Here is a 26677-nt window from a genome sequence, read left to right on the forward strand (position 1 = left end):
CAGAGAGCGACCCTGAGCGAGGGAGGGTGAGGGGGGGGGGGGGGGGGTAGGCAGAGAGGGAGAGGGAGGGTGAAGCTGGCAGTTTGCCCAGACTGAGAGAGAAATGGGGTGTCAGGGAGGGTTATGGACTACTGCAGGGGGCAATCATGTGTGTGTGTGTGTGTGTGTGTGTGAGAGAGAGAGAGAGAGAGAGAGAGAGAGAGAGAGAGTTGTGTGTATGTACACTTGTTTTTGTTACCTCTTTGGGACCTTTTCCAGCATAAGCACTCACCTTGTTAGGACCGGTGGACCTCATGGGAACAAAAGCCTGATCCTAATGAAGGAAAACTTAATTTTTGAGGTCCTGGTTAAGGTTAGTTGTAAGATGTGAATTGTGGTTAGGTTAAGGTTAGAGTTAGGAATCAATTGATCATGGTTAAGGTGAGGATACAAGGTGTTGGTCAGGCTGTCCAAAATGACTGGAAGTCAGTGCAAAATCCTAACAAGGATGGCTGTGAAAACCTGTGTAGGTTATTGTACTGAGGGCATTTTGGGGAAGTGATGACATTTGGCCTTTCCCTGCAGGCAAAAGGCAGTTTGAGGTACACGACTTGGTTTTAGGGTTAGATTAAGATTTAGGTTAGGATTAGGCATATAGTTGAGATTTTCAAAATTGGGGTTAAATGTCATTGCTAAAATAGAAGTAAAATAATATACATGAGTGTGTGCATGACAGTGCCATATGGACACATTTATAGGAAAGTTGTTAAACCTGATAATGAGCCAATTGTTCAGATTTTAAAGTGTAATTTAGAAGAAGAGCACTGGATAATAAATCCACTGATCTTAGATACTTGATGTAAATCTGAACCTTCAGAAAAGCCGGAAACTGATCTTCAAACTGCTGAGCACCATCTGCTAGAAGAGATCGCCCCCTAGAGGCGCAATGTGACCCTCACAGGTCGAGTCAAGCCAGAAAACCACCAAAAACCATAAACTACACCATCATCAACAGATTAGATTAACAGTAAACTGTCTACTCCAACGTCATTCTTCTTTTCATAAAATAAAAATAGATGTTTAAACAATTTTCCAGTAAGAAACGATTATCAGTTGGTCCCAAATTTAACATATTGTGATATTGTCATATGTGTTATGTTATGTTATGTTATGTTACGGTATTTTATGTTATGTGATGTCATCGTGTTATGTCATGTCATGCTATGTTATCAAACATAAAAGTTCACAAGTAAAAATCCTGCCAACTCTAAACCCGCCCTCTGCTTCGCGTTTCGTTAAGACTGGTCCTCCCGGGCCGCCGTAGCAGTGATAAACACTGACAGGCAGCTGTTCCCTCAGTATCATGTTACCGAGCGCACATGTGAGGTTTGTCTGTGTGATGTGAAGCGGAGACCTGAATAGAGAATCATCTGAATCACCAGCGACACGATGGAGCCTGTTATCACGATAAACCCCGGTACGTTTCATCGTCACGTGGTCTGTTTTGTCGTTAGAAAGTGAATCGACACATGTCGCAGCGGAGCCGATGTAAATGTTTGTAACTCGGTTGACGCCGATTTCTGCTTCAGTTGATCAGAAATGTGTTTAAAATGTGAAACCCGCTGTGTGTTGTGCTCAGGGGCGTCGAAGTGGGACATCCGCCAGCGCGTGTGGGACTACATCGAGGAGAAGAACCTGGCCAACTTCCCGAGGCCTGTTCACAACAGGATCCCCAACTTCAAGGCATGTTGAGCCCGTTTTCTCCCGAGAGCCACGTGACACGAAACAGTTAACGCGGATGCACGGTCACGTTAATGTCCACACCGTGGACGTGTCCTTCATTCAGACCGGAGGCGCGCAGGCGGATTACTCCATGTGCCGTTTGTACGGAGACCACGTGTTAACTGGAAACCACAAGTAGTCACGTTACAAACACAAGCTCGCGATAGCGAGACAGACGTTTAACACAGAGTTCATTAGAATGAGACGGACTAGACCACTCGACTTGGCGAACAGTAGTACATCGTGGTATTTTATTTAAAATTTTTTATTTTTTTATTTTAATATTCAAGTGCATTAAGTGGAATATGAAAGCGTTTATCAAACAGCCCAATGCTGTATCAGATTTTCAAGAATTTAAACAAAGTAACTGTTTGTCAGTCATCATAAACTCTTAACTTATAATAAAGATCATTTTAATGATAAAGCTAACAACAATAATACTGCATTTATTTATATAGCGTCCTGGTTTATATTTTGGAAAGTACATGAGCATGTTAGTATCTAGGTTAACATGACGCTTATGGATGTAAATATGTCACAATAGTCTTACAATTAGAAATGGCTGGAGCGTAAACCAAACAGTGTCTTTATGAAACCACATTTAAATTCACTGGGTCCTGATTTTTTTGTTTGGATTCAAACAGCACAGACTCATAATCATCAAGATCCATGAATTATTTTCCTGAGAAATGAACGGTTGTAACACTGTTGAATCAGCATCCTGATCCACGTCAAAATTGAATGGGTTCTGTCTCGGGTCATATTGCATCCTTCTGAATTTCGTGGTAATCCGTCCAGTACTTTTTGCGTAATCCTATTAATTTAGAGACAAATGCAGATGAAAATATAACCTTGGCAGAGCTAATAATGGCACCAGGGTATTTTACTGATTGTGTTGAATTTTCAAAGACTAATTTTCCTGCTATTTCTACATCCATGCATCTCTTTTGCTGTGCACTTAATGGCCAGGGTGCAAGTCAAGCATGCGACAGGCTTGCAGACCTGCAGGAGTTCAAGTCCAGCCAGACAGTCAAAGTAAACCCAGACACACCCCAGAAGCAGGCGCGCTTTGTCACACTGGAAGTAAGTGAACTGTTTGTGTGTGTATATATGAATATCATCCTCCTCTCCTTCCAACCAGGGGGCCTTCACAGCCTGTGCCAAGGTGTCTGAGCTGGAGGAGTTCACCAACACACCTGAGGTGAAGGTGGATCCGGATAAACCTCTGGAGGGGGCTCGGCTGGCAGTGCTGCAGGTAGCACTGCATTCTTGGAAAAAAGCTCAGATCCACAGAGCCTCAAGCTGTACAGCAGATTTAGGCTTTCTTATCTGTTTTGTAACAATGTCAATTCGACCCACATGTAGGGGTTTAAATTGGATATTTATTATTTGTTATAGAAAAGCATCTGATTGACATTCAAGGCACAGCTATACTTTGCATCTGCTGAATTAGAATCTACAAAAAAGCTATTTTCACCATCACTCACTGAATTTCTTCCAATCCTTTATCAATCTGCAATCGTGTTGAATTACTGCAGATGTCTGTTGGATAATTTTTGGATAATCTCTGCAGGCTCAGAAGACTTTACTGGTCCCAACACCTCGGCTCCGTACGGGTCTTTTCAACAAGATTACTCCTCCTCAAGGGGCCAACAAAGAACAGCTACGTGTATGCTCTTCCTCTCAGGTTTGAACTCATTTTGAACACATTTTTTTATGATTCATAAACCCCAAACTTTTAGCCTGTTTCCATTTTCTTTTTTTATCTTGCTCAATCGGTTCTGCCCTTCTCCTTCAGGGTGTGAGGGACTTCAGTGTGCCTGTTGGCCTTGATGCAAAGGTGAAGGTAGATCTGGTGGTGGTTGGCTCGGTGGCGGTGTCGGAAAAAGGTAACAGGTCGGCATTTCCCCCAAGGTTTCACAACCTCAACGTACCAATTCTATGAAATACTGCAAGCTTAAACATGTTACCAATTTGACCTTTAAATGGGAGTGGCACATTGTGCAGGAGTTAGCACTGTCACCTCACAGCAAGAAGGTTCCTCGGTTGGAATCCCAGTTCCTCAGGAGTTTGCGTGTTCTCCCTTTGTTCCGGGGGAGGGTTCTCCAGGTACTTTAGCTTCCTCCCACAGTCCAAGGACATGCACATTGGGGTTAGGTTAAGCGGAGACTCTAAATTGACTGTAGATTTGAATATGAGGTTGAATGTTTGTTTGTCTCTATTGTCTGTGATACGCTGGCGTCCGGGCCTGGGTGTACCCCGCCTCTCGCCCTTGATGGTTCTTACAGGATAAGCAGTATAGATAACGCATGGATCACTTAATAATGATAATAACAAACTTAATGTATGTAACCCCTTTTCAAAAGACAATTAGAAAATGCTTCACAAGACGCATATTAAGATTTCAGGCAAAAAATTATAACGATATGAAAATCGCACAACGTTGGGGCAGAAATATAAGAGAAACTGATACATATGACAAGAGTCAAATAAAATAATACATTCTAAAATTATTAAAATCAGTAATGTCAACTGAGTATACACCCAGGTATTTGTGAATGTAACCTATAAAATACCTATAAGTATGATCGATAAATACTACTTTTAGTGTTTTCACCATACAGATTTATTTCTGTTTACGTATAGTGGTATAACTCGGTGAGAAGCAGAATCATCAGTGTTATTTCGTGTTTAATGTGTAATATACTGTCATGGTGCAGTGAATATGACTGCACATTCACTCTGTTATTAAAAACAGACTCTGATAAACCAGAACTTTGTCAATTTGATGTTAAATGTTCCAACGGTTGTTTAGTACACTGTGGAAAATGACAATTTGAAGGGACAGATTGAAAGTTGTGTGACAAAGGTCCTCGTGTTAAATATTGTGTTGAGATGGTTGTAGCACTGAGACGTCCTGTCAGAGATTTTGAAGGGGCGCGTGTGTGTGTGTGTGTGTGTGTGTGTGTGTGTCCATTTTGCTCCTTGTGAGTTCTGTGTTTTTGCCACTCTTCGTTAATTGTCTCATCACTCACAATGCATTTTGGTCTTCATCAAAATGCCTGGAGATAACTGGTGCCGTGCTCCAGTGGAACAGACATGTTTACCATAATGCATACATTTCCAAATAGCTCCAAGTGTACGCCGCCACATGGTTCTCATAAAGGGCTTGTTGCACTGGGTTCATCCATGTTCCCATCAGACTACATTTAATGAAGTTATTTTCATAAATTGAAAACATTACAACAGCTGCCTTTTACATGTCAGTGTGGTATAATTCAGTGCAGTTTTTACATTAAACTCCTTTTTCTTTGCACTATATTTTGAACTTAGTGCAGATGTTGCTACTTTCAGCTTTATACACATGAAGTGAATCTGTGACACTGGTCGAGAGAAAATACTTTGCTGTAACTACACAACACAGTTAGGAAAACAGAAGGTAAAAAGTATAAGCTACTATACATTGAGTGATACCAATCTATACAAAATATGTGAATAGACAAATGCAAATATGCAAGGTAGAATGTCTGAATCATACCACAGGTCCATCTTAGGTGTGCACTGCTGAACTCTGTATACAAAGAACTAATTTTAACACATTTCCATGACCTCTGCTCCTCTTGTAGGCTTTCGGATTGGAAAGGGAGAGGGCTACGCTGATCTGGAGTATGGCATGATGGCTTCAATGGGAGCTGTGACTGAGTCAACTGTGGTGGTTACTGTAGTTCATGACTGCCAGGTCAGTGGACCCTACTAAACAAACAAGTTGTTTTTATTGAACTTGGTTTTTTGTTTTTATCAAATGAAAAACATGACAAACACTATAGCCTTAAAAATGCTGAAAAATTGTACAAAAAGAAAACAAGTCTTCAATTCACACAGACATGAGTAAAGTAATATTTAGAAGTAAATGGCAAAAATACATCAACCATTGTGTCAGGGCTAATGTGTATATTTGTGCTTTAGGTGTTGGACATACCAGAGGAGCTGATAGAAAGTCATGACCTGACCGTGGACTACATCCTCACTCCCACCAGAGTTATCAAAACAAATTGCCAGTCAACCAAGCCACAGGGAATCATCTGGACTAAGGTACATTTAAGTCACTTTTCTTTGTTGTGTTATGTGCTACTGTAAATGTACAAGATTGTTATTCAAGTTAGTTGATTCAAATGGGCACCATAGTAACCAAAGAGGTGACCTGTGAACCCTGAACCCTGGTTGCTCTTCCTCCCTTTATTTCTTGTCATATATCCAATGACGGCTTAAAAAGCCTAAAAACAGAAATAGAGAAAAGGTGTATTGAAAAATAGACAAAATCATTAACTTTACAAAGTTAAAGGTAACCCATCATAGTTTCAATCATTTAGTGTTCTGTTCCTAAAATGTGGACCAGTTGTATTGGATGTGTATGAGTATGCAAACAGAGGTATATTTTACAATGATAAATAATATACGAAATAAGAGTATCTTCTACATAATTTAATAGTTAAACTATTAATCTGAACCATTATGTGAACTGTAGTGCACACATGCTTAACAGCAGGTGGAAAGAAGCAGACGTATAGAAGCCACATCAAATTGTAGAAATGAAAAATAGCTAAGTCATAGGTGTAAGCAATGATAAGATTGAGGGCTAATTTCAGGGTCCTGGTGTCGTGCATGCGTTCCCACTGCCAGTGAGAGTTTTTAAAGGCTCTACTACATTTTAGAACCTCTGATTTGTATTAAACTAAAATTTGATGTTATTTGTGGTTTGTGTAAACATTCAGGTACATTTACGTCATTTCAACCCTCTATGATCATGTATGTGGTGTTGAAATGTATCAATATTGGGTCGACAATTAAAACAAAATTATCCCACTGCAAACAAAACCTGTCTGACAGCACAGACTTGTTTATCGAGTGTTTTATATTGTGGAGCAGTTTCAGGTGTCTTCTAATCTGATTAAGGAGCAGCCTACTCATCTTTATGACTCTTTCATGAAATCGGATGTAAACGGGGAGAGCAGCTTTATACAGAGATGCTCCTATAAAAAATGTCAAGTGCCTCTCTTTGGAGACACTGCCCTCTAATGGACATTATACCACACTGCAGCAGAGGACCTCTACATTCAATCTGTTCACTTTTTTAAGCAAGTATATTATTAATACTTATAATTCACACTATTTTTATATTCAGTACATTATATACAGTGTATATGGTGCCTATGCAGTAAATAACCATCTATAAATCACAAAAGTGAAACAGAGAAAAATGGCCCAAAAAATATCAGCTGTGAGTGTATTTTTAAAACTTCATCTTAAAACTTAATCTTTATCTTGATCTCGTCTTAATCCGCTTCTGATTTACTGACACTGGCAGCGGGATACAATGTGTTTTTCCACCTGATAATTTGTCTTTAATTGGACATTGTTGGGTATTATTCTTGTCATGTGGAGAGTTTGTGTGTAACCTTAGTTTCCTTCAGACACGCATGTAAGTAAACAGGACCCAGTGACCTCACAGGCAGGAAGGCCATGTCTGATCATCAAAGCCGCCCTCTGCCCAGCCAGCTCGGCTCGGCAGGGGCAGGGGAACGACGGGTCAAGCAGGCCAGTGTAAAAACAATAGCCCCGTATATCCTTTACAGGACTGGTCAGCATCAAAGGCTGCCGACACACTTTAAGACCCAACAAATCAAGAGCAGTCTTTATTTTTAACTGCTCGGGAAATGTAATGTCCTGCTGCTATAAAGAAAGTTATTAATGTACCATGGGCTGGGACCAGGATGGAATAATGGTAATTAATTTGTCAGCTTTCCCCTTTGTTTTTCTAATTTGAGTCATTCGTAGGTATGCAGCAGTGGCTCTGAGCAGGGCTGTTTGTTTGCCGTGAGTGTGTCTGAGAGAGACCCCTCCCCTTTCAGACTCACTGAGCATGTCCATTTTTGTGTCTTCAGCTGGACACTGAAAAGCTGGAGAAGATTCCCATCCTGAAGGAACTGCGTGCTCTGGAGGAACAGCTTGGAAAGGATGTAACGCTGGGGGAGGTGCCTGCTGCTCCAGAGCCTGGTCTTCACGCTGGTCCACCCAAAAGACAAACCAGGAGGAGGCCAAGGCAGAACACTCAGCAGGATGATGAGGGGGAATCCAGACAGGAGAATAGAGCAGAGGGAGAACAGAAAGCCAGACCACGTCCACCTAGAGTGAGGAAAGACAGCAAAGGAGATGGCAGGAGAGAGGATGAGGGAGAAGGCGGTGAGAGAGGAAAGGGGAGAAGTGGATGGAAGGAGAAGGGCCAAGAGGAAAGGGAGGGCGAAGCCGGGTCTCAGCGTAAGCTCCCCCTGAGTGTGACCACAGTTTACCTGGGGGGGATCCCTGCAGGGATACGTGTTAGTGAGCTGAAAACTGCCCTCAGAGAGAGGGAGGCCGCTCCGCTGAGGCTCACCTGGCAGGGAGCTCAACACAGGGCCTTCCTTGATTACAGCGACCCCCAGATTGCAGAGCAGGCCCTGGAGGCTCTGCAGGGTCTCAGTCTGAATGGTCAGAGTCTGCAGGCTGAGCTGGCCAAGAGCCAACGAGGGGGGAAGAGGTCCGGACAGTCCAATAGGAGACCAAGATCATCAGCGACTGAGAAACCGAAAGCGGCATCAACAGATAGCCAGGGTGATGCAGCTGAAGAGACTGAGCAGTAATAACACAGGACAGGAAGTATTAAGGATGGTGCAACCTTTAACACCTTCACCACCAAGAGTTTAGCTGGGTTTTTAATTTTTCTAGATTTATTTACAAGAGGACCTCGTTTCTATAAAAAAAAAACGTTCAACACAGACTGCGAAAGTGACAATATGTGAATATATCGTGCAACAGCAATATGTAAACATATACCTGCTGAATCGCAGCATCAAAGTATTTCACTACATATTTTTTTTGTTCATACTTAACCAACTCACCTGAGTGCCTTGTCTTAATGACACACACTTGGGCTGTGTCCCGAGAGCCCTCATTTCCTGAAGGTGATTCTTTTTTCTTATTTTTCAGTAATTCTTTGAAAAAGGCTTCCTCTCTTTTATTTCCACAACCAGCTATTAGTAGTTCCTCCTCCAAAGTCATGTTGTAGACCTGTTTGTCTTATTTTCCTGAAACTCGATACATTTAAAGAAGAGCCAGCCAGTTTTTGTTGCAGATAGCGCCACCCTGTGGCCACTTACTCAATTTATATAACCCGGATAATGCCTGGCTCATGAGGCATGGCAGTAAAAATAATAATTTGTCTACTAATACTATACAGTATATCCATATATATACCACAGTTTTGACCACAAAAATTTTGAATTGACCATGACCACTCTATTCTACTTTTTTCAGCATTTTACACAAGTTGCCATAAATCACAAGCAGTTTCAACCAAATGTAGAGGATGGGAAAACACCTGCAAAACTTCAGGCTACCTCCTAATTTGATTATAGCAATATAATGCATTTAATTAGCCATAATTTAATGGTGCAGTCGGATTTTTTTTTTTTTTAAGTTGTATTTGCACATTAGTCAGAATTTAGGCATCTAAAAATAAACATGATTGTCTATGCATATTATATCAATATCTTAAGCTATTTTATTTTATTTAAGAATAAAACATTTGGAGGATTGTTAAGAGCCGAAGCTCCTTGATTTTTGTTTTCTGTGCTTTCGACTTGCTAAGTTTCTTTTCAGTGTGTGCATTCGAACAGTGATTTGTACCGTTATTGATAAAACTGTCTCCATGACATTCTCTCTGGTTAGTTACCATTAGTTTGAGAGAAGAGATACATGGCTGCACTGTTACAATCTTCATGTATCTGTTTGTAACGCATTTCACAGTAACACTCTACACTAAAGAGTTTGGCTGTACCTGTTCAGTCTTGGTGTCTTTTTTTTTTATGCAAAGAATGAATGGGATGGATGTTGAATCACTGATGGCATTTTTTTCAGACTTCGAAAATCCTTCAGTGTCGGACCAGTTGTAACAAAAGCCTCAAACTATCATGACTATATCACAATTACCCTTCTGATGAGGCAGTAATTTAAGGTGAAATATTAAACTTAAACATCTGAGATCACTAATGAAATTTTGATTAAACACAGAGGGATGATCGTTTGGAACAAATCATCAAAATTCTACTTTTAAACTTTGAATTGCTGTAACTGCCCTGAGGCTGTTTTACCAAATCATGCAGCAAATGTGACATTTAACTTTTGCCTTGATTTGAGAGCAGCTCTATCCATATTAGCAGATTGTTTTCAGACAGTAGTTTAAAAAAACCAACAATATCCCATGCACAGAATGCAAACCACCTATCCAGACTTTGGTGCCTGTGTCTTGTACCCCTCGTGTTTTTCTTTTGCACAGGCATTACCTGTTAAACTGCCACTCTCGTGTCGGTCTGCAGTGCCAGAGAAGTGTCCTCTGTTTTCTCTGAAGTCTCGTTTGTGTTGAGACACACAAGCACACAGCATGTCTGTCTGCACAGGGCAGGTCTCAGGCTTTTTATGGAGCTGTCATCCAGGCCTGGCCGGGGGAACAGCTGTGGAGCCCCATCTCTCTCTCCCTCGGTCCCGCCAGAGCACTGAACCTCGGTAAATGTCATCAGTTAGTTAATATGCCGACCCACATGCTGCTGGGCCTGCTGCCCCTGTGCTCCGTGGCATTTTACTGGGGTTCAGTCAGTGGTCAGTGTTGTGTCCCACAAAGCTGCACATGTATCCAAACAGAGGACGTTACATCCTTTTATATGTCTGCACATGAACCTTAACAGCATGACTTACAAATTGAAATTAACAAGACTTGTCTTAAATTACATCTCAGTGACCTAATCTAATTTACATGAGGTGAGGATCACTGTAATCCGAGTGAACTATGTTGAGGCTAAATGCAATACATTGCTGCCCGCCATGTTTTTGACTGCATGAGCACCTGTTGTCTTCATCAGATTCTCTGAAACTAAAATGATCCAAATTCTAAAATGTATCAAGACTTCTATTCATTTCTTCCAGTTTGGATTAATATGACCAAATTTTGCCTAAACTATATGCAGCAACTTATTCATGCTAAGCTGATAAAACTAACAGTGGATTTTACAGCTGCTATAATCAAGGACTCTGATAAAGAGCATTTAGTCAAATTAGATCTTGTGCCTTTTGTAAAAAAAAAATTTAAATGGTACTGTTTCCTGGATGTGATATTAGACATTCATGTTTGCACTTATTCATTATTTGTTTGCGTGTTTACTTGTACCTTTATCCTGTGCATTAACTATAAATGTTGATATTTATATCGACATTAGAGTGTTTTCTCTCAAATACGAGAAATGAGAGTTTTGCCTGCAGCATTAATGTAAAACCTATTGAACTTTTATTCTTATTTATAAGTTGTTAGTTGAGAAGTTTCACATTTTGATTTTCTAAAAGCCCTGTCAGTGTGCAGGTTTTCAACGGTTAATTAATTCATCTTGGACACCCCTTAATATCATTTAAGAAAATGAAGTTCTATCAGCACCATTTATTATCATCCCACCAGGATACTATGCAGAAATATATATATATATATATATACATTTAAAAATCACCTGCACAACTGCAGAACAACTTAGTGCTGAAGGTTTTCACTCTGTAACTAAACGAGTGAGACTCGTTACGCCTCAAGTGTCGCCTGAACTCGCACATATCCAGGAATTTACAGTTAACTTTTGACACCATGATGTAAATCTGCATGAATTACTAATAGTTTTGTGGGAAATCCGATTTCTACATCTAATCAGTTTACAACAACAGTCTCGAGTTGCTCCTACAGGTGAGAACTGGACTGCGAGACCACTGTGAAAACCCTCGAACAGTGTAGACCTCGTGCATGTGAACATTGGGTTTTACATGTTTGCCTTCAATATTGCGACTGATCAGAACCACGTAAACGGCTACATTTTAAAACATTGATAAATTAATCAATTACAATATCACTTGTGTAAAAATGCTGCTAATTTATTATAAATGCAGCATTTATTAAGGAAATGGTACAAATTGCCCCACTCTTCAAATCTTTCTCATTTTACGTTGATGTAAGATTTCCATGTTTTGCGGTACCACCCACCCCCCACCTCCACACGAGATTATAGGTGTGTGTGTGTGTGAAAAAATCGAAATATGCATTTTTTGTGTGGATGCAGGCTCAAACAGCCCAACAGATATATTTTATTTCTTACAAATCATTTGTTGTAATATATATAGCCCTAAAAATCAGCCCTCACTGATGGACCCTCGCTAATTTTCCTAACAATATATAATAATATATACAGTGCCGAAAGTAATGGATCTACATGTATCTAACACAAAAACAACAGAACAGTGCTTACAATATATCCTCAATTTTCATTTTTCAAAACAAATAAGCGTTCTGACAAATATTGCCAATAAACCATATACCTCCTTGGCCAATTCGCCTGAAATTAAAAATACGTAGGCCTACAGAATAAATAAAAAAAGTCGCGCTTATAGGCTATTCAAAAAGTGCCTTCATCGTTTTTACACAGTATATATGGACCTACAGTAATATGCGTAATGTCCATAAAAGTTCAAATTCAAGAGCAAGAGAATTCAAAGAGCCTCAGTCTAATTTGTCAAAGAGAATAAAAGTAAAAACTTCAGACAGAGAAAAGTAGTGTGCTTTTTTTTTGTTTTTTTGTTTTTTACATTGGCCTATTTTAACAAGAAGAATAAACATGGAGAGAAGAAGTGTGAAGTGGTGGCTGTAGTCATCCGCTCTGCAGGACTAAGTACCAAACAGCAGCAGGGTGTCACGCGCCTAGTCTTTACCCCGCTGGTCGATGATGTTGATGACATGACGTTTTTCTTTATTTATTATTATATATTATTATTATGTGGTTGTTTTGTGATTGGCCTGTCTCCGTGTCTTTTACGCTGCGTTAAAACAGCGCAGAGGAGTAGTCCGGTCTACTCGACGCAGTGAGCGCTCTCCAGGCCCAGCGGCGTCAGGCCTCTGTGCGTCTCTCAGTGGTTTTTCTTTTTTTGTGTGTTTTTTTTTTTGCTCGTTTGTTCTAGTTTCAGTTCACTCGGCTGCGTGGCTCGAGTCCGCAGACGTGTCCGTGTCCCATCACATGACGCACGGCTTGATGTCCTGGTAGGAGACCTGCTGGTGGTGGTAGTAGGAGCCGCTGCTTGGTGAGTGCATCGCCGAGGACGCCATGGCGTTGAAGGAGAAGACGAACTCCTTTCGGTCACACATGCTGGGAGACTGGGAATGGTACCGAGGAATACCTGCACACAGGGGGTTGTAAGACATGGATTAAAAACAGCTCAACTCTATTGGGAGATTTCATTTAAACTTTTAAAAACCTGAAACTTTCCAAAAATGAGAATATATATTTACAGTCTCTAATATTGTGTAAAGTTCTGGGTGGAAAAAGTAATACAATTATTTTAATGTTTTTTTTTTTTACAATTACTGTCTGGTTTACTCTTTTTTTTTTTTACTTTTACGCACTGGATGTCCCTTAAAGAAGGCATAACCTTGACTTTGATTAAAATTTAAAAAAATTATAATACAATAACAAGTGGGGAGAGTATATTATAATTATTATCACTGTCTTTAAATAAATGATGTTTATAACCAAATGGATATTTTTCATACAGGCGTCTACCATAATTCAAACTTTATATTTGAACATGCCTGTCATATATTTCTTGAATAAAGCTGTATCTTTTCCCCACTGACTCGCATGTGAGTGTTTCTCATAGAGCCGAGGCCCATTTAGCAGGCACCATTAACATTGTCAAAGTGGAGGCGGACTCTGCAGAGATAATTGACATCGGCCCTCTTGCACGCCAGTCCCGGAGGACTTGTGGGGCCTCGGGGCGAGACATGCTGGACCTAACCGCGCTTGTTTGTCTTTGCCCGGAGATTGGCACGGCTCTAAACTGTCCCGGCAGACCCTCGCTGCCCTTTAGTGCCTCCATTCTCTCTCTTTCTCCTCCCCCAGAAACTTTGAAGGGAATGCATGGTTTCATTTGGTTGCATCATTTTCCTTGATGATCTTGATTTGAATTAACCTTCCGTTTTGTGCAGTAGTGATAAGCCGGTGTTTAGTGATTCAAAAAATAAATACAAGGCAAATTAAAACCTCAGGGAACTCTATTTCCATTATGTCCATGTTGGCATTAGACCCTACAAACCTGCATGCTTGACACTATAGAAAATATTCTTTTAACTGTCTACAGACAAATATATCTACAGACAAATATATATAAATAAATATTCCTGCTCCATATTTGTCCCTTAGTTTTCCCCTTTCTCCAAAAGTTTTCTACAGTTTTACGCAGCGCTGTACAGTTTTGTTTGCAGAGTACATTTGGACCTACCTTGTAAATCTGTGGTGCTGTGCCCGTTCTGGTGCAGGTAAGGCTGCTCTAGGGAATGGGTGGGCAAGCTCGGCTGCAGCGAGTTCGCCCCTGGATTACAGGGAGACAGAGGCTGCTGCTTAATGTAAGAAGCCCCGTTATTCAGCGAGGCCGTGGGGGCCGGAGCCCACGCCGAGGCCGAGCTCGAGTAGACGGGGTGAGGCTCCATGACTCCCCCGCTGGTGAGCAGAGGGGAGCCGGAATTGTCGTGGTGGGAGTAGTCATTCCCGGTGGATCCCGTACAACTTCCCATGTAGGAATGTCCACTGTTCGTCGACAAGTGTGACATGGAGTGCCCGGACAGACCCATCCCCTCCATGTTACCCGCCAAGTGTCCATTCATCATCCCAATCCCAGTGTCCAGAGACAAGGTGTTGGGCGGACAGGACAGGCCCCCGCCGCTTCCCTGGAAGTTGTAGGACTCGGGGATGTGGTTGAATCCCAGGCCGTTCATCATGCTGTACATTGGCTTCAGCGCCTGGCACTTGCGCCTAAAACCCCTGGGTCTCCTTCTGAAGGAGCCCTCCTCGAACATAAACTCACTTGCCGGGTCGATAGTCCAGTAGTGGCCCTTCCCTGGCCGGCCGAGGCCCTTGGGCAGCTTTATGAAGCACTCGTTCAGGGACAAGTTGTGACGCACGGAGTTCTTCCATCCCTGGTACGAGCCCCTGAAGAACGGGAAGCGGCTCTGCAGGAACTGGTAAATTTCACTGAGCGTCAGGCGCTTCGTTGGAGAGCTCTGGATCGCCATGACTATCAAAGCGATGTAGGAATACGGAGGTTTCTCTGGTCGACGGATCCCTGCGTTCGTCTTTTTGGTTTTCGTGGTGGAGGAGGCGGTTTCCATCACCGCCGTCTGTCCGTGCGGCTTCTCCGGCGCAGACATGGGGCTGCTCTGGGCAGGAGTCTGTGCTGGGGGCTGCTGGATCTCTGCCGTCATTAGTTAAACTTCGTATTCGAGTTGGTAAACAAACCAATTGCTTCTTTCCGCCTATAAACACGTTAAAGGTGGCTACTTATTAGGTGGCATACAGCGTAAAAAAATACTACGAAAGTGAACGTTAAGTCAAACTTAACGCACAAGTCAAAAGTCGAGACTTGTCTTCTTCACCGTGTCTTCGTCCCCTTGGTTCAGTCCTGCAGCAGCCTGGAGCCGGACCGCCTTGTACGGGATGAGGAGCAGAACAGGAGCCGCTTTCCACTTCACTTGGTGTGTTGTCGTGCGTCCGAGGAGCTCACTTTTTACTTATCTGTTGCCATCAGCGCATTGGAAGCTGGATGTCTTGGCCATCCTAATGTTGGGACCCGCCCAGATCCCTCCTACTCCAGTGGTGGGCTGTAAGTATGCACATCTGTGTGCGTTCACTTTTCAGGGGAATGTTTTACCCCTTCCTTACATTTAAAGTTAGGGAATATATATCCCATAGGCCATGTAACAACTTTTATAGCTTATATCATTTACATTAGAGTATTCAAATTTTTTTTTATCTCATAATATGATTAGACACTATTAATAGTAAGTACACCGATATGGCCTTTTGATGCAAATTAGATTTTCTTGTTTTCTAACAAGACTTTATTTGAATTTTCTTTAACATTGAATATTATGATATGAAATGTGTGTATTCATAAACCTGCTGGCTCGTATCTCTCCACTGCAGGTTACAAGGCTGTGGAGATGGCAAATAGGTCAAGTCTCAAGTCATGGTTATTAAACCAATGAAATATTTCATAAAACGTTTTGGTGCGTGAAAAGTTTAGCAGAGAACTTGCCCCTTCATATTCCAAACCAACCTCCCGATTTCTGTAAGAGATAGACAGGAACATGGGCAGGATGTTTATACAGCAGAATGTAAACATTTTCCCTGGCCTTCTTTAAATAAAAAATCAAGCAAAAGCCCCGTTAGATCAGCTAATACTCAATCTGACGCGATATGTCCGTGTGTTCGCTGCGTCTTGTGCGGATGCAGGACATTTTTACGCATGAATATTGTTTGTGTAACGCAGTCATAATATTTACGCAGGGACGCAGGAGGAGTGAACACCGAACATGCCGAACTGCGAGCGCAGAAACTCGGACTGGGACCTGAGATGGAGGCAGGCAGTTGTACCATCGAATGATCCGGGATATAAAGTAAGGTGAATTTAATGCTTTTCTGTCCTATAGCCACCAGCAGAACTGCGGCCCTGCTTTATTTCAGAGCCACGTTGGAAAATCTGAGCTGTTCACTTTGTTTCACGTGACATAATACGTTATAGGATAATTAGAAAAACGAAGCCCATATCATGCCTTGAGCTCTGCGATTTTTTTTCTCCCCCTTTAACAAAGTTATAATTCGCTCAGAAGAGCATGCGCACCGGTTTGTTTATCTGTTTGTCGTTCCAAAGTCCAAAAGCATGATTTTAGTTCGATTACTGGCTTTTCTACAGCTGTGCAGTGCGAGCTACTGAAAGACGATCAGTCCATAACCTAGAACTGTTGACAGTAGGTTGCTTATTGTTCCCTGGAGATCTCGATCGCTGCAGCCTGTAATCTTTTGCCTCTCCGTGGCTTCGGTTAGATGAGCTGACTGTGTCTATATCTCTGTCGGCATTACTGTTTAGTGGATGCTTATGATGGTTGCTAGTATGGATATTATGGAATATAAAGCTGGAGTAAACCGTGGAGGTACTTCTTTGCATGTTTTGCTCTGTGCGTAAAACTAGAGTATGTTTAGCAACTCCATTGCCTGTGCGTAAAAGTCTCATTTGCGCGTAAAATATACATGTATTTATGTTTTGAAATTCAAATAAGCACATTAAAATAAAATATCAGTGTAAAAGAGCAGAAGCAGATGGTTTATTGAACTGTCAGCCCCAAAACACGAATGGATGGTTGTCCTTATTTGCCACAGGGGAAGCGAGAAAACAATTAATTGTCAAATTTTCTTTGTCAACCCAAAAGGTGACAGACGTGCCACTGTTAGTTTTCGCTGTTGCAGAGGAGATTTAAACCTTCGGATAAATGAATGTGAGTATTGTTTTAACCGGTGCCTGCTCGGCCACTCGCCTGGAGTGAGGGCCACACATTTATCAGCGTAAGGGACCACCCAGCGCGCACCAGGGGCAGGCGCGCTCCCGTCCTCCCTCTGCCCACTGCATTTAATTACCGATGATGACTTCATTCCATTATGGCTCTTTTTTTCTCACTCGCTCTTTCGCCCCATACCATGTTATTCTTTCTTTGTTTTTTATATATATATATATATACCCTATATAGAGGTGTACACATTTTTAGCTTGCATGCCAATAAGCTGCAGTGCCTGTAATGTTTATGAAAACCACCAGCTTTGGATGGAGATGCGCTGCTCCCTGCTGCATTTGTCTTCACCAAATAAAAAGCAGCGAAATCAATATTTTTATTTCTTCACATACTGTTGAAGTTTGATTTTAAATAGTGATGATCAATTGACAATAATACGCATTCTCACAAAATCATATACATTCATCAATACAAAAATATTTCTTTACTTATGGAGGTATCCATATATATATATATATTAACATTTAACTCCTTCATAACGGTAAAGGCAGGAGGAATTCCCACCAGAGATTCGGTGGCAGATTGTGTTAGTCATTTCTGAGGCTCGAGTCCCAAGGTCAGAGCGTCCCTGCTGCTGCATCGCAGACGAAGTCGTGCACTTTTCCATGACGTCCCATCATGAAATATTTGACAGCGCTGCATCCTCAGGAATGCTCGGCCACTTAGGTGGAGGCGCGCCGCAGCGCGCACGGTCCTGACAGGTTTTCCGGACGGTACTGTTACTAAGTTCACTGGCGTTTTAGCCTCGGCCCCCCGCAAATCCACGTTGCTGCAATATTCTGCAGGCACAAATATCCCTTATTGGTCCCAGTCTTGTACAATGGCACACGGCACCAACAGGACAAAACATATAATTTAGCCATTTTCCTTGTGTTCCACAATCTGACCATCACTGCGGTGCCTATTCCAGTTTTTACGATGCATCCATTATGATCATGTAACTAATTTCTGAGGATTCATTTCTCTTTTCTACATTTAATAAATATTGTTGATATCACTGCAGGCTGTGCGCCTCCAGACGCTCCAACACTTCCTCAGAGAAAGTCACAACACGGTTACCGTCAGCATTATTCCTGATTCATACCAATTAGACGAATTACACCCGGCGGATTATGGATCCAGCAGCAGCAGCGGTCAGCATTTGGTCCAAGCAACAGATTAAGACTATTTGTGAGATGAGGCCCCATCCAAAGGGATTATGAACAGCATAAAAGAAGAAATCTGATTGTTTTTTATAAACAAATGATCTTGTTTAAAAAATAAGTCAGTCTCCCTCCTCGGTGGTGAGAGAGGGCCGCACGAGGGTCACCGAGAGGCCGAGGGACTTTGTTTGGAGGTGATCGATCGAGTTTATCCGCCTTGAACTTGAGTCAAGTTATATGGCACGATCTTTAAAAAATAAATAAATAATACTAAATACAATTATTATATTATGAATGTTTAAACACGCCAATCACGTTCTTCTACAAATGTAGATATTGCGCACACATTTGACGCTATTGCCCTTAATAATGTGGTGATAAAAAGTTTAACATTTTTACTAATGTTTTTTAAAGTAAATTAATACTGAAGTATTCTTTAAAAAACACACAACAAGAATTAACATGTGGAAAATTAAACAGCGTTTTGGAATTAGTCTAAGAGCCTGCAAATGATTTTGATTTGGATAGTAAAATATATTTTTAAAGGCCGATACAACACCTAGATTTGTCTGTTTTTATTTTTGATTTAATTTTCTCATGGTATGTATGATTTAAAGTGGGAGGGACAAGTATGCAAACAATGTAAACAACTCTCTGTGAGGCGACAAGCTGTCGGTTTTCTCCCAAAATAAAAAAAATGGTGTAATAGAAAAAAAAAAACTGCTGCTGTTTTATCTACTCTTTATATTATAAGAATCCTGAAAGTAATAAACGTGATTTTTAAAGATGATTTTGATCAACATTTCTAACCTACAATAAAACAAAATACACCAATCTTATTTATAGATATGTATGACATGTTTTTTAAAAGGACATTTAAGTGTGAACGAGAAACCTTCGTGTCTCTGACTGAGGTGCGTCCTAATTGGACTGGACTCATCTGGCTCTTGGTGTCTCCAGTGTCGCCTGCGCTTCGGACAGCTCTGTCGCGTTAATTGAAAACAGTGTAACATGGAGAGGTGGGCACCCCCTCATCACTTTCCCTGCGCTGTAGGTGGCCGTGTATATTTTCGTTGAAGTGGTGTTTATGTGAACGAGAAAGGACGGGATTGCTCGCAGACCGCTGATTGCGCGCACTGTGCCGCTCCGTGCGTCTGAAGCGCCCCTGATGGGCACCACCCTCTCCAGTAATCAGCCGCAGCACAAGTGCGCGCTATGGCTTTTTAATCTCCTTGGCGCGATATCTGTCCGGTGCCTTGTTGTATGTACAGGCGCGAGGTAAAGTAGTTCCCCGGTGCAGACTCCCACATGTATTCATCTGTTAAATATTTACTTCCATGCAATGTGCATGTGTGGTATGGGAATATGGAGAAATAATTGAAATAACTGGTCCGCAAACATCCACACTAATGAAGTGTCCTCGAGCACAACACTGGCCCCACACAGCTTCAGGTAAAACGGACTCATCTGAGTTTAAATCCGGGGAAACCAGAACCAAATAGCAGTCCATCTTTCCAGGCTGTGGCTCATGTCGCAGGTGCTGCAGCCTGGTGGGAAGAGGAAGGTGTTTATTAACCTGAACTCAGTTACTTTAAAATACAGGACTGTTATTATTCGTTTGACTTTATTTGTTTTAGAATATCTCTTACATCCAGATAGTGCCTTTGTAATTCAACATTTGCTTGATACAAGGACTTTATCGCACAGACCCACAGATTCCAAAAATGTTTGGATCAGTTAAACACAGTCCCATTTAAATGTAACCACAATCATCACCATATTATCACCACCCCTCTGATATTTCTTTTATACATTGCAATGCATTTTACATTCATCATTTGAATACGTCCCTATTGCTAACTGAATAACTGAATGCTTCCCATTGGTACAATTCACGTGTCACATCTCATGTCTCCGCTGCACACCTGCAGTAACAGCAATGGCCAATAAAGCAGCTTATAACTGACCATTGACAGCATTGGATATTACTGTTATAATTTCCTTATTCATATTTGCACATATATAAATTGAGCTATACACTTAAGTTTATAATTGAAAATAAAATCATTTAGATATGATAAATATTGTAAAATATTTCCAGACCTTGTTCTGCAGCAGAGATGATCAGTAGTTGAAGGTTGTTTGCTTTTTGACATCTGTTTCTTCTATTATGGAGCATTTAGCGCAGGTAATAGGAATTTATTTTTGGTTAAAAACTGCCACAGCGCTTCAGAAATAGAGCTCATCATAAAACACATGAGTCATTAATGATATAGTGAGAATCCTCCTCCGGCCTCCCACAGCAGTCTCTGGTGTGTTATTGTCAAATTAAAGATAGTCCACTCAAATAGTCAGATTACCTCTGTCTTATTTCTGCATTCACTAATTTCATTTGTTACACGTTAAAGCAGATTTGGTTTGGTTTTCAAAATCGCCTCCCTTTGACAGTCTGATGTTGAGAAGAAAACCTTTCAGACAATGGGGAAAAAAAGAATAAAGGCCGATAGTCAATGTAAAATTCTTTCTGGTTTATTTTGTGATCATAGGCTGGACCACATAATTTGACATGAAGGACAGCAGTGGGGAGGATTTGGCAGGTTCAGAGGTTTTACAAATTCCAAACTGTCCTAATGTGGTTAGCACTTGCAGGGAAAATGTTCCATAATTTTAAATACCTATTTAAATAGACTGTTCGCTGAAAATTGGTATTTTCAGTGAGTTGGCAAGCTGCGTTTGTGTAACACAGGACGAAAGACACACAAAGCGCGGAGAAAAAATATTAAAGCAATAAAAATGTGCCGATATAAATTGCTTCAAGCTTAGACTTCAAGGTTGATGCGTGAACAAAAAGGTGTTTGTGGGTTCAGTGTTGGTTTTTAATGGCCGGTGGACAGATGATCTGTCTTTGCATTAAAGCCAATGTGATGAAATGTATAAAATATATATAAGCTAATGATATTGCTAGAGTGTTAGAATGAATTGCATTTGTGGAGATTTTAAGGACATAATTGGTTTATTGATAATATTAAAATTTTTGAAATATAATATAAGAAACATGACAGGGATAAAATGAAAAAAAAATCCCTGGTGTGTGTGGTCATCTGAGATAATGAAAAGTCATTTTGTCTAAATATCAAATGTTACACGTCCCTTAAATTTAAAGTTTCCATTGTTGTGTTTCTGTGTGGTCTTAAGAACACGGATAATACTGGATGTTATACGGAGATCCCAGAGAAACTCTTTCTTTAAGGCTTCATTGTGTGTTGATGTTGAATATTCAAACACTGTGGGATTTATGGATCATATTAAGCATCTATTTTTCCAAAGTGTCTTTTAATGATTCTCTCATAATGTAGAATATAAAAAATCCCAAATAAAGAACATTTGTATTTCAATTCTGATGCAATTCATTATATTAAATTGAATTACAACATTGCTCTGTTTACGATGTGAAAGCAGTTTTGTGTGACCACCTCTGCAGGTACAACGCATTAATGACAACAGAAGGGTTTAGATAAAAAAACCATTGTGCACTGCCGCCATATAAGGCCAAAACACACAAGGAGACTTTCCTTCAGACACTTCCTTGGCGCTCTGCTTCACTGCGCTCTACTGTGGCCTTTTCTAAGAAGAGTCGGTCCCACACAGTGAGTGGGAGCCTGTTTGGTGCCCCACCCTGCAGCCCTGCACACCTCCCAGGGCCGCTCCATCATGGTCTGTGTGATGCAGGGAGAGACATCAATAATAAGAGCCGAAGCAGAAACCACAGTGGAGAACACAAAAGAGAGAGGGAGGGCAGACGCAGGCCACAACCGGCCCTGCTGCAGGTTATCCCCTTTTGATTTTGCCCTGATGGCAGTTTGATGGGTGCACATAGGGCGACATGGGTTTCTACGTATGTGTTTACACGCGTGTTTACATAATATGCATGGTGTTTACACGCAGCTCACCAGCCCTTTTTTTCTTCACTCTGAAGGGGGATTTTCCTGTGGCAAGCAGCTTCGGAAAAAGCAATTAAGAATTCCCAAACAGTCCACCACAATGGGAGATATCATTTGTGCAATGTGTGTTCCATGTCCCATGCAGTTTTAGTCTGGAAGGGCCTGGCTATTTTTAATCTGCGCACAACCGAACCCACCTACAGTCAAACCACAAATTGAATGAAGGGGAGGGAGGGGGGTGAGTGGGCCTGGTAATTGTCTATTGTGGAGCTCAAACTCCCCTGTCCTGCCATAAACAGCTCGGTAGTTCACAACTTGATACCCAGCGCTCCAGCCAGTTTGAAATGAGGGCATATCCTCATTGTCTGTGGGAACCCAAAGCCAGGCCAGTGGTTGGAATCAGTCAGGAATGCTCTGGGATGGTAACTGGATTCGGTTGTAATGCCCGGCTCTCCACAGCGGAACACTAGGGTGGGAAAAAGGCCGAGAGCATTTCCTGAGTGGAGGGGGGTCCCAGTGAAGCATCACACGCATGGGCATCGTGTGACAGTGATCCTGCCAGGTTTTAGCCTATGATCCCGAGTGAAGAGAGGAGCGGAGAAAGAGCACAGATGTGGGAGAGGTGTGGTGGGTGAGGCGGGCAGTGCCAGGGAAAGACATGAGAGGACAGAGCCGAGACTGAGAGTCAAAAATACTGTAGATGTTAGTGAAGCATGAAGGAAGAGCCAGTCAGACGTTGAAGAGGAGGAGAGACATGTATCGTGTAGAAGTTGTTGAATGTATCTGTTTATTTCACACAATTGGACTCGCTGGGCATTTACTGAAAGTTGTTGGAAATTGTCAGTAATGCTTCATTATCTGTGTTTAATGTATTTCCTCACTCCTCATATACAAACCTTGATGTTTAGCTGTACCATATTAATGAAGTGAAATAATATGTAATAGGACCCCTCCTTCAAAACAAGTATAAAGTGACTTTAATAGAACTGGTAAATGTTATTGGTCCAGTGACAATAGACAATGAACAGAGAGAAATAGGTATATTAACAACGGGGTATATATACAGTAAGTCAGATCTTCACTGGGCAAAAAGGCAGCATTTGGCTAAACAATCAGATAAATCCTAGGTGACAATAAGGTGTCTCTCTTATCTTATAGACATTTTGCTTGCACCTGCCTGTGAGACGCTCCCTGACTTCAACTCATCGATGTCCTGTCAAGCCACTAGGTGCCATGTGTCCTGTCATGAGGTAAGACTTGACTAATATCAGTCAAACGTTATCCTGCACAAATTTCATTAAAACTCATCAAAACTCATTGAGGATGAATGCCTGAATGTCAAACTTAACACTACACAACAAGGTAGTTTTGGATTATTTGTTTGACTCATGGCAGATCTACAAAATAGAAAACCGTGCTGCTTTGGCTGCAGATGGTGATTACCTTGATTTTATAATCTAACATAAAAAGAAATAGCAATCAGAAGCTTTTCTTCTATTATTTCGAAATGGATCAAATCTCAGTTGTGAAAATTGTACGTTAACTATTGTAGAAGTGTGTGTATGTGTCTGTGTGTAGTGTGTGTGTTTTCATTAGACTGAGTTATGACTCTGTGGGTAAGGGCTTTGACGTTTGTGGTAAACTGTGTCTGGCTGACAAAAAATATAGAATAATATCACAAAAATACAGATGCTGTGTCTCTTCAGGACACATTCTCTCTTCATACTCATTTGCATCCCAGAAAATAATCATGTTTCCATCTGCAGCAGGAGTTGCTGACTTGATTGCAATAGACCACATTTTAATCTCGTTTCAATGAGTAGTGCAGCAGACTGTATATGATTGGGAAGGGGAAAGGGAAAATACTATGCGTGTGATTTTGTTTGTCCATAATGATAATAGGGCGTACATGAGTCCACCTGTGTCTTGGTGTCTGTTTTTCTGTGCACATTAACATGTGTGTCCATGGCTGCAATGTGTGTAATAGGTGTGTGTAAGTCTTTGGTTTGTGTGTCTGTAAAGGGCTGTGCGTGGCTGCAGACACCGACTGCAGCTACTAGTTCATGTATCCGAGCATATGAGAATGTTGCTGACTAAATATTTGTGAGTGTGCGTGTGTGTGTGTCCAGGCTCGTGCTGGCAGCCACAGGTTGCTCTCTTTGGCTTGTGTAAATGTTGTGACGATTTTGGGAGGAATCTTACCCTATACTTGTCGAAGGGCTTTTTATTTCCACCTGCTACCGGCCTCCTTTCCGTTGCTCTGCTCTACAACAATGGTAGTGGGAAAGCTGTGGAGTGCAAAGTGATTGATGTTGCACTGTATTTGGCCCTTCTTCAGATTGGGGCCTGGGAGGAAGTGGCTATCCCTCCCTTCCACTGACTACCCCTGCAATAACTCAGTGCTCAAGAGGGCAGCGTGATGATCAGAACCAAGACATCCCATTTTTATAAAATGCCAATCGGCCTAATAGACAGGTCGACAGGTTTATATAAACAAGGTTTCTCAACGTATAAATCAATTTGCCACAAGATAAAACAGAAGGTAATTTATGCCACACAATTGAATCCAACTTTATCCCCTCCATCTTGTCTCCAACCATCACTCTTTCTCTCGCCCTGTCTGGGGGAAAAGCGATAACAGGCTCATCACGACTGCATTCTTTCCATTTTGGTGAAGAGCAGCGTGGCATAGAAGGTAATCTATCATCCAAATTGTCTGTCTCTCCCTCTCCCTCTTTCTAACTGTGTTTCTCTTCCTCTAGGTTGGAGTGGACCGGCCTGCGGCTTTGGCCACAGGAAGCTGTGAATTCTTAGCAGAATGGAAGATGTCTTATGGGGAGACATACTGGCCCCCCACCTACCCACTCACCACCTCAAAACGACCCCTGACCTCTCCTTGTGTTTATATCAGACCATGGAAGTGAGAAATAGTGATGAGTCACTCTGGCTGTGTGTTTATACTCCGGAGTCACGCAAGGAAGGAAATCAGCCACGGTCTGCTAAAAGTGGCGAGGTGACAGAGAATAGCTGCAGTCCCTGAGCGCTGCCGTGATTTACCTCTGCACAACCCGAATTTATTTCACCTCGTCTCTGCTGCGAAGACTTTGAACCAAGAGGAAATCAGGGCTGTGGACTGTTGTCAAGGAAAAGGCAACTCCAATGGAAGCGAATTAAGTTACAGTTACTGTGTTCCTGAGTTACATTTACAGTATGTGAGTGCATCATGTCATACTCAATATTATTTAAACTGATAAAAATAATTCAACAAGAAAATTATCTGTACATTGAATTTGACTAAATTCTTGATAATCAAGGCAGGGAAAACACACAAATAAACTTTAATAGAGGGAAAAGGTGTATCTCCACACATTCCATGATTGTTATTATTTCTTTATTTTAAACAAAAGTTTTTCAGCTCACTATGGAATTAATCTTCAAAACTTTGCAGAATGTTTCTCAGCCAAAGGGAGGGTATCTATTAAATTAAATCACAAGGTTGTCACACTGTAGCAATGATACTGCACGTAACTTTGTTTAAAAAGACGTAAATCCACTCAGGTTTTGCACTGATTATATATTGTGTTCAACAAAAATACTCCAAGTTGAAATTTGTTTCATCATCATAAATGTATAATATTAAAATCAAGATTTAAAATACTTGAATAAAGTTAAGTATGTCTAAAATGTTAAAACCTTCCCATGATCTCATTCAAAAGCAAAATAGACATATCTAATATTCTATGTCTGACATTATGTTTATTACCGGTATATGTATAGCTCAAGCTAAACTATATTTAAGAAAAATGTATATAATTAGTCTAGATTTTTTTTATGATATTTTATATTTAATTTAAGTAGATTTTATGGAAGTAAGAAAACAAGGGTCCCAAACACGTCATTGATAAGTGTTATTATGAAAAAGTGTTTATAAAAGGGAGCAAACACATTTCAGTTTGTAGATATCCTGAAATAATGAAGTTAAAAAAAAATAAAGGCCTTGGGTATGAGTTACACTGAGATTATATTAAAGACATAGACATGGTGTTTGGGGTCCCTTAAAGCAGTGGTTCTCAAATGGGGGCTGTGATACCCTGGGAGTCTGTGAAAGGTTTCCAGGTTCATTCACTAAAGCTATGATCATATGTGGGTATTCTGTGTTCTGTATTTTTAAAACATGTCTAAGACAATTCTCATGTTGTCCGTTCACATAACTCAGTGTAAAAAACACAGGCTTGGTCAAATTATTCCAAGGGTCATCCATGAGGGTCCCCAGAATATTTTCTATCTTCTAAGGTCCTTGGTTGAAAATAAAAGGAGAATCT

General features: G+C 41.1%; 2 protein-coding genes and 1 long non-coding RNA gene across 4 annotated transcripts; 2 read left to right on the forward strand and 1 right to left on the reverse strand.

Annotated features, from left to right (window-relative positions):
- Positions 1 to 1294: 1294 nt before the first annotated feature.
- On the forward strand, positions 1295 to 9633 carry mthfsd (methenyltetrahydrofolate synthetase domain containing). 2 transcript variants are annotated; one of them, XM_035153786.1, is made up of 8 exons: positions 1295 to 1456; positions 1619 to 1722; positions 2731 to 2844; positions 3335 to 3448; positions 3560 to 3650; positions 5388 to 5500; positions 5728 to 5853; positions 7704 to 9633. In XM_035153786.1, the coding sequence occupies exons 1-8, from the start codon at positions 1429 to 1431 to the stop codon at positions 8436 to 8438; spliced, it is 1425 nt and encodes a 474-aa protein (XP_035009677.1). In that variant the 5' UTR covers positions 1295 to 1428; the 3' UTR covers positions 8439 to 9633. The 2 variants fall into 2 exon arrangements, with proteins under 2 accessions (XP_035009677.1, XP_035009668.1); XM_035153777.1 differs by lacking the exon at positions 2731 to 2844 and adding an exon at positions 2903 to 3016.
- Positions 9634 to 11274: 1641 nt separating this feature from the next.
- foxf1 (forkhead box F1) lies at positions 11275 to 15440 on the reverse strand. Its single transcript, XM_047339712.1, has 2 exons — positions 14152 to 15440; positions 11275 to 13050 (listed from the first exon to the last, which is right to left on the reverse strand). Exons 1-2 carry the CDS (start codon positions 15128 to 15130, stop codon positions 12887 to 12889), a joined length of 1143 nt encoding a protein of 380 aa, XP_047195668.1. The 5' UTR covers positions 15131 to 15440; the 3' UTR covers positions 11275 to 12886.
- On the forward strand, positions 15411 to 26677 carry LOC124851658. The gene is made up of 5 exons (XR_007032628.1): positions 15411 to 15528; positions 16215 to 16324; positions 23514 to 23605; positions 24988 to 25050; positions 25118 to 26677. It is a non-coding gene; the product is annotated as an uncharacterized LOC124851658 (long non-coding RNA).

The sequence above is a fragment of the Hippoglossus stenolepis genome, chromosome 1 (assembly GCF_022539355.2).
Source record: "Hippoglossus stenolepis isolate QCI-W04-F060 chromosome 1, HSTE1.2, whole genome shotgun sequence".
Taxonomy (NCBI): domain Eukaryota; kingdom Metazoa; phylum Chordata; class Actinopteri; order Pleuronectiformes; family Pleuronectidae; genus Hippoglossus; species Hippoglossus stenolepis.

Bases quoted from the DNA above. Each gene is read 5' to 3' on its own strand.
- mthfsd (XM_035153786.1), top strand. From the start codon at position 1,429: ATGGAGCCTGTTATCACGATAAACCCCG. The intron at 1,723-2,730 runs GCATGTTGAGCC...CTTAATGGCCAG, and splicing joins ACAGGATCCCCAACTTCAAG to GGTGCAAGTCAAGCATGCGA. The intron at 2,845-3,334 runs GTAAGTGAACTG...TAATCTCTGCAG, and splicing joins CGCGCTTTGTCACACTGGAA to GCTCAGAAGACTTTACTGGT.
- foxf1 (XM_047339712.1), bottom strand. From the start codon at position 15,130: ATGACGGCAGAGATCCAGCAGCCCCCAGCACAGACTCCTGCCCAGAGC. The intron at 13,051-14,151 runs GTAGGTCCAAAT...CCCTGTGTGCAG, and splicing joins CAGCACCACAGATTTACAAG to GTATTCCTCGGTACCATTCC.